This window comes from Macaca mulatta, chromosome 2 (assembly GCF_049350105.2).
Source record: "Macaca mulatta isolate MMU2019108-1 chromosome 2, T2T-MMU8v2.0, whole genome shotgun sequence".
Lineage (NCBI taxonomy): Eukaryota > Metazoa > Chordata > Mammalia > Primates > Cercopithecidae > Macaca > Macaca mulatta.
The window spans coordinates 114,127,211-114,139,158 of record NC_133407.1 but is presented as its reverse complement, the minus strand read 5'-3'; the positions used below and the strand labels follow the sequence as shown (position 1 = coordinate 114,139,158).

Here is an 11,948-nt window from a genome sequence, read left to right as displayed (position 1 = left end):
TGCAATGTTGGGCGAGACAGTTGAAGCTGGGTAGCTGGCTTCTGAGTCTCAGTTTTCTCATTTATAAAATGAAAATCAAATAGTACTTTCCAGCTCTGACCATCTTGAAGTCTATTTAGAACTGCCTGTCCATTCCAGCTCTCAAGCTGTTTCTGAACCATGCCTGTGTCAACTTTCATTTTTCCTGGATCCACTTCCATCCTTGGAGGACTGGGTTTGGCCAGTCCAAGAGGACAAACATGGAGGCAAGAAACTGCAGAGGCCCAAGAGATACCATCTTTTTCTAAGGGTAATCATACTCTAAGGAGGAATCATCACAAGTCCTGAAGCTAGAACCGCAAGCTCTTTTTTTTTTTTTTGAGACGGAGTCTCGCTCTGTCGCCCAGGCTGGAGTGCAGTGGCCGGATCTCAGCTCACTGCAAGCTCCGCCTCCCAGGTTTACGCCATTCTCCTGCCTCAGCCTCCGGAGTAGCTGGGACTATAGGCGCCCGCCACCTCACCCGGCTAGTTTTTTTTTATTTTTTTAGTAGAGACGGGGTTTCACCGTGTTAGCCAGGATGGTCTCGATCTCCTGACCTCGTGATCCACCCATCTCGGCCTCCCAAAGTGCTGGGATTACAGGCTTGAGCCACCGCGCCCGGCCAACTGCAAGCTCTTCTAAGTCCCTCCAGTCCCGATGCCCTTTTCCTCTGCCCCTATGATTCAGACCATCTCCAGGGAGCCTTCTTTTGTTCGTAGATCTAGCTACTAACCTTCTGGGCAACCTTGGACAATTCAGCTGACCTCTGACTATCATCTCTCCAGAGTGTGGAAACTGGCTGTCTGCTCCTTCCCTAAACCCCCTTTCACACTTGCACGGCATCCTAACCTCCTCCAGGCAGCCCTCCCAGCTTCAGGTGGGAAGTATTTATTCCCTGGAACTAACTCTCTCAGAAACCCACCTGACTTCCAGAGCAACAGAAGGAAGAAAACCTTCTCAGGGCAGGCTGGGAAAGGTGGCCATAGGAGGAAGATGGCTGTCCCAGGAAGAACACTTTGGGATCCCCTCATCCCTTGGCAGTGCTCCTAGCCCAGGCCCCTAGCCTGCACTGACTCATGGGCTAGAGGGAGGAGGGGCTTGTCTCTTGCTTGCTGAGATTAGAGTGTGTGACTATTGCTGAAAATCTCTGCTCACCTCTACTCCAGGATCTCCCTCCCAAGCATTCATATAACTGTGATAAGATCAAGCCTAGTTACAGGAGCTCAGTAACAGGAATCCACCTCTCTCTTCCAGGCCCAAAGGGCAGAGCCCTATCTCCATGTAATCCATCTCCAGAGGTGAGTTGTATCTTATTGCATCTTGGTGTGAAAACAGGCACAGCCACTGGCTTTGCTGATGTTAACAGCCCCAATGAGCCGTGCATCCACAGTTTTGTGGGTTTAATTTATTGCCAGCAATTAGATATCAAAGCCATCTTAGGAGCTGGTGTTCCATCTGTAAAGTCAAGGGCCAGGTGGGGGCTGCTTCACACCTGGCCACCCCATCCTGAGCCCTGGACTCATTCTATTCTGGGTGGTCAGTGGCAGAACCTAGAGAAAGGTGCCTCCAAGAAGCTTGACTTCCTTGGGTCCCATAAGAATGCCCACATGCTCACTTCTGTCTGAAGGAGGCTAGACGAGACCAGCGCTCTCTATATTGTGCTCTTTTCTGCTCCTCAGAATCCCAAAGGCTGTTTCCACTATAAGGCCTTTGCGCTTGCTATTCTCTCTTCCTGGGATGCCCTTCTTTTCTTTTCTTTTTCTTTTTTTTTTTTTTTTTTTTTTTTTGAGACGGAGTCTCGCCCTTTCATCCAGGCTGGGGTGCAGTGGTACGATCTCGGCTCACTGCAACCTCGCCTCCCAGGTTCAAGCAATTCTCCTGCCTCAGCCTCCCAAGTAGCTGGGATTATAGGTGCATGCCACCACACCTGGCTAATTTTTATATTTTTAGTAGAAATAGGGTTTCACCATGTTGGCCAGCCTGGTCTTGAACTCCTGACCTCGGGTGATCTGCCCACCTCAGCCTCCCAAGGTGCTGGGATTACAGGCATGAGACACCATGCCCGACCTCTCTTTTCTTATAATCAACTTCTTGTCATTCATCCTTGGCTGAGTGTCCCCTTCTCAGAGACACCCCCCACCTCCCGACCCTTCTGTCCCTCTCTGTCACTCCACTGTTTGGCTGTTGGCTCCATCATTGTAGAAGGAGTCCTGTCTGCTTAACTTGACTCAGCCAACAGCACAGAGACACCTGCCCAAAGGAGGCACGCTGGGCCAGTCCATCCCATCACTAGCTGGTACGATGCCCCACAGTCTCTGGCTCCCTTCCTGACCTTGTAAGGAGGGGTTCTCTGTACCTGCCTGATGCCACTGGGCAGAGCCTCACCTGCTTCACCTGTATTTCACAGCAGCCCTGGCCAGTCCCACTGCGCAGCCTACTAGGGCCTGGCCTGGCAGGAACCGAGAGAGAGAGAGAGAGAGAGAGAGACCGACTGAGACCTCAAGGGCAGGTGGGCGGCTCAGTTAGACAGGAGCTCTGACTACAGCTTCTCCCAGGAAGTCAGCCTCCTTTCTGAAGGCTTTAACCTGTGACTCAATACTTCCTTAAACACCGTCCCACCCCACGCGGTCTCATGTGAGGTGAATTTTTTCAGGACCTGTGACATGCTGGTAGCGCAGCAAACTGTCGTGCCTGACCTCTCCCAGTCTCACAGTCTGGGGGGCAGGCATTGCTATCCATATGTTCTAATGAGGAAATGGGCTCAGAGAGATTAAGGGAGTTGTCCAAGGACGCAGAGTGGAGTCAGAAGGGGATCCCAAGCTGTGTGACTCAGACCCAACATCTGTCTCCTCTGCAGGGAAGCACTCTGACTTTAAAGCATCCCGAGAGGTGCCAGGCACTCCTTGCCCAAGTTCAGGGACCAGAGGCCATAGAAGGGCACCCCCAAGAATCCTTCCTCTGGCATCGAGGGGCATAGGAGGTCAAGGCAGAGGAGGAACGGGTTTGTGACGTCTTCTCCAGCTAGACCAGATCAGGGAAGGGGTCAGATGACATTGGAACTCTTTGGGCAGGGATAGCCTTCCCATTAGGAAGGGGATTGTGAAGCTCCATGCCCCTAGCTTCAGACCCTGGTCCTGCCACACACCACTCATAGGAACCTAGGAAGTTTCTTCTGCTACTATTCAAGTTTCCGTGACTTCATCTGCAAAATGGGCATGATCTCTGCCTGGGAGGGCTACGAGAAGAACAGAAAAGTAAACAAAGCCAAGTATGAGATAAGTCGGGCACACACTATGTGCTAAAACATGAGCTCCAAGGCATGACTCAAACAGGCCCAGAGCTAAGAGCCCAGCCCCTCACCCCCCTGGGCCTTTTCAGGGGGCCCTGAGACCCTCCATCCAGCCCTAGTAGCTCATGTGGGGGAAACATGACCCATGAGTGAAGGTACTGTCACCTGGAAGGGAGGCTGGGGTGGGGAGAGTCCCTGCACCGGGGACACTGCTTCAAGAGGTGGCTGAGGGGCCTGCCTCATTCCCACACAGGGCATCTCTGCCAGGTTTGAGGGTTGATTACTCCCTAGCTTGCTGTGAACACAGATCAAGGTCAGGAATGGGAATGGGGGTGTCATTTGCTTTATCTACACAGCCTCTACACTGGGGCAGGGTTTATAGGCTAAGGCAGGCTTCCCAGTGCTTCCCCTGCTGCCTCAGTCCCACCACCCACTCTCTGCCCCAACTGTCTCTGTCTAGAGTGAACTCTCCAGAAAGGGGAAAACAAGCCTGCCTAAGACAGCCATGACCACCCAGTCATCTCTGCTCCCCTTGTCAACACCGATGCCCCACCAGACAATGCCGGCAGGTGCCTGTGCCCATGAAGTATGGACTCTCTGAGAGCAGGAACCATGGGAGAAAGGACAATCTTGTAGCCATTTTGCCACATCAGAGCCCTGCCTCTTGTCCTCACCAGCCATGAACCTCGGCAAGCCACTTAGTTACTCCAAGCCTTAGTTTCTCATCTGTAAAATGGAGATCTTAATGCCTGACTTGCAAAATTTGAGATCAGTTTTGTTAATGTCTAGTTCAGTGTTCCATAAACTTTTTTAACGCGTGTAAACTTGTTCAAATTATATCTCAGGACACCAATCTATGAAATAGCTGTGTTGGAAGGAAAAGTGGAGGGCCCTAGGACTCCTTCACCAAATCCTGGGGAGTTCAGGGAGTCCAATGTGAAAAGATCTGGCCCCAACTCTAACAGCCAACTCTGAAATCAACCAGAAATGCTAGAGCAGTAAGAGGGGATGGATAGACTGTCTCACACATTGGCTGGGTCTATCTCCAGAGGAGCCAGAGGTGCACATGTGGAGGGGAAATGCACCACCCATGGGAGAACCCTGGGGGCTCTAAGAAAGAGGAGCTGTTACCAGGGGCCCATTGTCTTATCCCTGAGCACCCCATTCTGACTTCCTACAGGAGGTGGGACAAGGAAATGAGAGACCCCTGTGCCACGGCCGCCTCTCACCCAGTAAATAGACTTGTTCTCCATTCTTCACACAAAATGCCTTGCCTCCCCGTGTACCTGCCAGCCAAGTCCCTAAATGTTTGTCTATCCAAATCTGGCTTTCCCTTTGAGTTCATATTGTCACCACCTTTTGGAAGTCTTCTGTGATTGCCCCTAGCCAAAAATAGCATTTCCTTCCTTTGACCTCCTCTAGCACAGAGAGCAGCAGCTAAGAGCTTGGGACTCAGTTTCTCTATTTGTAAGATGAGAATGTGAGGACTGAGATGATCCATGTAAAGCTTTAGTACAGTCCTGGCACACAGTAAGCACTCAATAAATGTCAGCTATTCATTATGGTGCTGTGGTCTCTCCCCTGCCCCACAGCTCCTTCAGGCTGTGGCACACAGTAGGTGCCCACTGAATGCTTATCCAGGTGACCAGCAGGTGGCCCCACACCCCAATTAACCTCTCTACCAGCTCCTCTGAGCCCCAGAGAACTTGTTCCCTTGAGTCAACAGCTGCCTTCTCCTGGTCAGGGGACACAGAGAGGGTAGAACTGGCAGAGTGCTGGGCAGCTTAGTGCATCACCTAGCAGACGCTTGGGCTATGCTGGTGACCAAGGCCTTTGGGCTGAGCCATCCCTCTCCCTGTCTTTATTGCAGCCCTGCCCCATCCTTGTGAGAATTATGCTAACAGATAAGAAAACTGAGGCTTGGAAAAATGCATGATCTGCTTGAACATAGAACATTCCTCACAATCCATCAACTGGTAGTGATATGTCTGTCAAGGATGCTGGAATAATCTGGTCCTGTTAATTCAGTCTCTCACTTTACTGATGGACAACCTCAAAAATAAGAACTGCCTTGCTCAAGGCCTCATGTAAACCAAAGCTCATGTCTCCTGGCTCTAGACAACCCCACTCCATCCCACACACAGCAGGGGAGGTGGGCTTGCCAGACCCTTCCCTGCCTGCTGGTTAAGCATGCTGGCTGCTCAGTATGACAAAATGAAGAATTTTACCCTGCTGGCATCCGTTGTGGGCAGCCATGAGGACCCACGACAGATGCAAAGACTCGGCCCAAAGCAGCCAGGCCCAAGGCGGCCAGGTCTGGTGACAGCCACACACAGCCTGCCCTCCCCCCTTCCCCATGCCGGCCAGAAAGAAAGTTTCAAGCAGGCTTGGAAGCATGGAGACCCCTGCAGAGGCTGTAGCAGGCTGCATTTTGAGGCTCAATTCTGACACTGCAGTGAAGGGGCTGAATTGAGGGCAGAGAGGGGCTGGTGTAGAATAGCAATGAGCCAGGCTATTGGAAGCCAGCCAGCATCAGGTTTGGAGGACAGAATCAGGGCGGTTGGCCAGGTCAGGGGAAACATCACTGGGAAGAGATGTTACACACGCACGCATGCACGTGCACACGTGTGTATATAGCTTATGGCTTTTTTTTTTTTTTTTTTTTTGAGACAGAGTCTGGCTCTGTTGCCCAGGCTGGAGTGCAGTGGCAGGATCTCGGCTCACTACAAGCTCCGCCTCCCAGGTTCACACTGTTCTCCTGCCTCAGCCTCCCGAGTAGCTGGGACTACAGGCGCCCGCCACCACACCCAGCTAATTTTTCGTATTTTTAGTAGAGACGGGGTTTCACCATGTTAGCCAGGATGGTCTCAATCTCCTGACCTCGTGATCCACCCGCCTCGGCCTCCCAAAGTGCTGGGATTACAGGCATGAGCCACCGCGTGCTGCCATTTTTTTTTTTTTTTTTTTTGAGAGACAGAGTCTCGCTCTGTTGCCCAGGCTGGAATGCAGTGGTACAATCATGGCTCACTATAACTTCAAGCTCCTGGGTTCAAGCTATCCTCCTGCCTCAGCCTCCCAAGTAGCTTCTTATGGAATTCCTTACCGAAAGCTGCCAGGGAAGCTATCATAGAGCCCATGCAAATGCCTGTGCGTCTGGACTCGCTGATGAGAACAAGTGGCCACTTGGCTTCTTAGCTCACCTAATACTAGCTGATTGTCAGAGATTTGCGCCCATTTCATGGACAGCCACACTGAGGCCCAAAAAGGAGTGTGACTTGGCCAGGCATCCAGCCTCCCGGTCCTGGCTTGTAAGAGCAACACCTGATGCTGGAGATCACGGAGCCAGGCCCTGGGCTGGGCTAGCAGCTGGATCAGGCTCCTCATGGGCTCTTGGAAGTGGCCAAAAAGATGTGGGAGATAATGAGGCAACCCTTCCATCTGCTCCTCTGCTAAATGCCTCTAGGGCACCCCTCCCCACCTAGTTACAGGAGGGGCCCTACCCTCTCCCCAACAACAGCAAGGGGCCAAATGTGACCAATAAGAACCCTCCCCTGAAACTGACATGTGGACACCTGAGCAGATGACCTCCCCAGCTAGGACTTCTGCAGCTCTGGTTTTGCCAGAGCTGTGGAGGTTTTTTTAAAAAAAAAAAAAAAAAAAAAGACTGGGCGCGGTGGCTCACGCCTGTAATCCCAGCACTTTGGGAGGCCAAGGCGGGCAGATCACGAGGTCAAGAGTTCAAGACCAGCCTGACCAATATAGTGAAACCCCATCTCTACTAAAAATACAAAAATTAGCTGGGTGTAGTGGCGCACACCTGTAATCCCAGCTACTTGGGAGGCTGGGGCAGCAGAATCGCTTGAACCCGGGAGGCGGAGGTTGCAATGAACCAAGATGGCACCACTGCATTCCTGGGCGACAGGGCGAGACTCCGTCTCAAAAAACAAAAAACAAAAAACAAAACAAAACAAACCACTAGTGCAGGCAGAGGATCAAGGCCAGCCCCAGGGAGAAGCACAGACTGGCAGAGAGGAGTGGCAGACAGAAGTCCTAGAGCAGGGAGTCCCTCTGTCCCTGAGGCCCTGGTCCCTGCACTTCTGCCTGTAACCCTGTATCCTATCAGGCACCTAGGTACCTTTCCCAGCACTGGGATGCATACATTCTCTCTTTGGCTCAAACTGTCCCATGACACCTCCTTCTCCTGAAGCCATGTTCTTCCATCACAGACCATATCAAGACCTTGATTAAACATTTTTTTTTTTTTTTTGAAATGGACTCTTGCTCTGTCCCCAGGTTGGAGTGCAGTGGCGTGACCTCGGCTCACCACAACCTGTGCCTCCAGGGTTCAAGTGTTTCTCGTGCCTCAGCCTCCCAAGTAGCTGGGATTACAGGCACCTGCCACAACGCCTGGCTAACTTTTTGTATTTTAGTAGAGACAGGGTTTCACCACATTGGCCAGGATGGTCTTGATCTCCTGACTCCATGATCTGCCCGCCTTGGCCTCCCAAAGTGCTGGGATTATAGGCGTGAGTCACCACGCCTGGCCAATTTAACATTTTCAACATGTGATGTTTTCACCTTCTCCCACATGAATGTAAACACCTTGAGGTGAGCCCCCTGTCTGAAGTTCTCACTGCAGCCTTCCTTGTACCCAGCACAGCATCTCAGGTACACTGGATGCTTGGCAGCCAAGCGAGGGAGGCCATCTGTGCCTCCACAGCTTTGTGACTAGATGGACTACGTCTGCCTTTGCATCTGGCCAGCATTCCTCCAGATGTAGAGTACACTAGGAAGGCTGGGCTGAACCACAGGCTCCATGGGGTCTCTTGAACTTACCTGGCCACCCTCCTGGAAGCCCAGTACTGGAACCAAGGCCCAGGAGGCCCACATGATGCTGCTCTGGAAATAAAACCCCATGGGTGAGGAAGGCCTGATTGTCTGGATAGAAATTTCCTGAGGTAGAAGTCTAGAGACTTCTAGATACTCTAGATATAACTCTAGATATTCTCTCCTTCCTGAGGTAGATTTGGGGCTGCTTTTTCTTCTAGAGACTTCTAGATACTCTAGATGTAACTCTAGATACTTCCTTCCTTCCTGATGACTAAGGATGTTAGAGTAGCTAATGACTGTGGGGCATAAGCCACGCACCTGGCACCTCACTAAGTACTTCACACACATCATCTGCTCAAATCCCCCACACAACTCCATGAGATGGGCACTATCATCACCAGGACACAGCTGAGGAAACTGAGGCCAAGAAAGCTGCCCAAGGTCACCAGGCTGGGAAGCAGCAGAACATCTCAGGCGTGTTTGCCTGTCCCCTGCTTTCCAGCAGCTCTGCACCCTCCCCCACGCCCTGAAGGAAGCGGGGTGGAGGAGCGAGCGCTGCAGGCAGCAGATGAGCTCTTGGAAAACTGGGAGTTTCAAGATAGGAGCTGGGAGAGAAATGCCACAGTTAGAGCCCTCCTTGAGGCTGCCCGCAAGGGCTCCTGAGGGGTAAGAGTGCTCTGTTACTGGAGTAGTCAAAAGACAGTCTTGCAGCATGCCGCCCCCTCCCCTCCTCGATATTCTCACTGCCAAATGAAATCTGGCAGTTTCTGAAAATAGCTCAGCGCTGCAGCAGGCACTCTGCCCGCCCTTCAGCAGGCTGGCACGCAGCTGGGGGTGGCCACTGTGGGCAGACACTGGCACACACAGGACCGGGGGTAGGTGTCACACACACTGCACAGGGGCGGCACAGAGCTGGGGGCATGTGGCAGCTGCCATCCCTCAGCTCTTCTGACCTTTCTAAGCCTAGCGAGGACTCAGTGGCCTTGGAGTTAGCATGGCATGCTTACCAGGCCTGAGGCACCCCCTCCAGCTGGGGTGAAATCACTAGTGGGTCTGAGAAGCTGCCCTTGGGCCACTTTTGTCCATCCCTGTAGACAAAAAGTAAACCTAGGAGCCAGGAGAAAATGATGAAATGGTGTTTATTACTATCTGGATGTAAAACCCAGCAGTGTTGTCCTATCTGACGTGGTCTAGGGTTTTCCAGCCAGTGAGAGAGGGGCCAGGAAGGAACTAGGCTGGGTGTCAGGCACTTGTCAGGCAGCACCAGGCACTCGGCACCCTGAGGCTACCATGGTGGGGTGGGGCTGGTAAGTCCTGATCAGCCAGGAAAGGCCCTCTCTGCCCCACTCAGGCCCAAGCCAGGACCAGATGTTCTGAGCATGGCTCGGTCGCCTTCCCCAACCTCAGGTCTGACCCAGAGTAAAGAAAGAGACCTCAGGTTAATGGGAAGCCTCTTGGCCCTGCTCCCAACCAGCCACGTTCACATAAGTACACCAAAAGATAGCCCCTCACATCAACAGAGAGAGGCTTTCCTGCCTGAGATCTGGTGAGCAGATGGGTGCAGGGGAAGTATACTGGCTTTTCTCACAGTGACATTTTCCAAAGTGGAAAAAGGTTAAAAAATATCCCCCACCTTAAGTTCAGATGAAAAGCCACCATTTGGGTAGGGAGTAGTGAGGGGATAGCTAGGCCCAGGGACTCCCTCAGGGGAGAGTGCTGTGTTCCCTCTGGGCTGGGCTGCAGCAAGGCAGGGCTGGACTGCACAGGGAGGCAGGCAGACCAGATCCAGCAGCCTCAGGGAGCCCAAGGAGGAGTGAGACTGAGAGGGCCAGCCAGTGTGCGAGAAATCAGCCTCCCCAAGAAGGCAGAGGTGAACCCTTAGTTGCCCCTCCTCCCTTACTCGCTCACTCAGCATTCACAGGCAGCAATGTGGTCCCTGGTCACCATGGCAACCAATGGCCAATGCCTTTCTCAAGGCCAGGCCCATGTGCCCACCCCGCAGGGGGATGTCTCTGTGGAAGACATGGAAGATGGGAAGCCCAGCCACAACTCCCAGTGGCCTAGAAAGCTAAGGCCATGGACCAGGGCAGGACAGCACAGAGGCCTCACTCAGGCCATCCTGGCTAAAGATGCTGCTATGGCAGCAGGCAGCTCCCAGCCCCTAGGCCCTGCCCGTCTCTAGGGCTTGAGCCTGGGCCAGAGATCTGAAGGAGGTTTAGGGTCAGGGTCCTCCATCCTGAAGTTCCAAGTGACAAATTAAAACACAACAAAATAATCCTTTTGTTAAAAGAATGACCCTGGGCCCTCCTGGCCAGGGCCTCAGCACATTCCAGTCTGTCATGCAGGCTGAGAGGCCAGGCTCCTCCAAGGTCCCATGAGCTACTGGTTGTTGCAGCCCTGAGAGGCAGAGGAGCTGCCTGCCTGCTTTTTTCTCCTCTTGTTGAGGAGCCGGTTGTTAGAGGTCTTCAGGTCCTTGATCTTCACCTGATCGTAGTCCACCCGCATAGTGGCTAAGGCACTGGTCATCTCCTCCTGGGGACAGACAGGATGGGGGGCACTAAGAGGTCAGGATGTACTGACGTTAGGAACTATCACCCCCTGCCTGGGCAGCCCCTTAACAGTGTCAGTGACAGCCTGTGCTGCTTCTGTGCCCACTGTGTGCCCAGCACTGGGCCAAGCCCTTTGCATCACATGAGGGACCGCACTACAGTCCTCAGTGGCAGACACTGAGCTTCTTCACAAAGGCACAAAAGGAGAGTTATTCCCTGGGACCACACCAAGGGTAAGTGGGATAGTGAACTAAACCACTTCCACCACAGAACCACAAGACCTTCAGAGAATGCCATCTCGCTGGGCAACCAGCACACTGGGGCGTGGAGTTTGTGCCACTGGAGCTGCTACCCCATATATTCAAATGTGGCCTCTGCTGGGTCTAAACCAGGCTGACCACCCTCCCAAATGTTGTTGGTTATAAGAGAGGTCATCATCCAAGCTTGGTACCAAAGCCCTGTTTCATTGAGAAAGTACGCCAGGAGCACCACACTGAATGGGGTAGTGAGGCCCAATCCTTGGAGTGCCATGGTTGGACCACTGTGACAGTCACTGACATCCTGTCCTCCAGGCATAGAAAGGGGCCAAAGACCCCAGACTCTGGGTAGCCACCCCCCTGAAGTCCCTTTTGCCCAAATCCTGGCACCTGTAGTGAGACTGAGGCAGAGCCCACCCACCTTGACTTCATCCCAGTGGTCTTTGTCTTCCTGCAGCACTCGGGCCGTGTGGAGTGGGGTCTGTGGCACCACCATCGATTGCTGGAAGGAGCCCCATGCCCATGGATTAGAAACTGGAGGCACCTGGGACAGCACTGGTTCCCCCAACTCCATCCCCTTCTCCGAGTCTCAGATGGGAAAACTAAGGCTTGGGGTGCGGAAGGACCCTCAATGGGGCAGTGGCAAAGCCAGGTTGTAGGTGAGGCCCTACTATCTACCTGTGCGCATGGGCCCATTCCAGCCCTGTACTGGGGCCTCAAAGCAGAGCCACCACCCTCCTGCCCGGCAGTCCCACTCCGGCTGGACACCCTGCCTGCCATGGGAGGAGGAGGGGCTCACGTTGATCCAGGGGTGGTTCATAAACTGAGTGATGGTCAGCCTCTCTGTGGGGTCCGTCTTCAACAGGAGGCGGATCAGCTGCTTGGCTAGGGAGGCCAGGGAAGAGAGGGGAGAGGTGAGGTTGCAGAGTTCCTCAGAGCCAGCCCCTCCACCCTTCCCCATAGACCACAAGCTCTGCTGAGGCAGGGGCTGCATGTGCTCCCAA

At 53.2% G+C, this 11,948-nt stretch overlaps 1 protein-coding gene across 23 annotated transcripts in view; it reads right to left on the bottom strand.

Annotated features, from left to right (window-relative positions):
- Nucleotides 1-9,258: 9,258 nt before the first annotated feature.
- The window catches only part of MAPKAPK3 (MAPK activated protein kinase 3), a 45,953-nt gene continuing 43,263 nt past the window's right edge, over nt 9,259-11,948 (bottom strand). For 22 of the 23 annotated variants that reach the window (XM_077990344.1, XM_077990355.1, XM_077990356.1 and 19 more), the window contains 3 exons: nt 11,744-11,829; nt 11,366-11,446; nt 9,259-10,670 (listed from right to left, as the gene is read on the bottom strand). In XM_077990344.1, coding sequence (XP_077846470.1) covers nt 10,518-10,670; nt 11,366-11,446; nt 11,744-11,829 — 320 coding nt within the window. In that variant the 3' untranslated portion in view covers nt 9,259-10,517. 23 annotated transcript variants of the gene reach the window in all.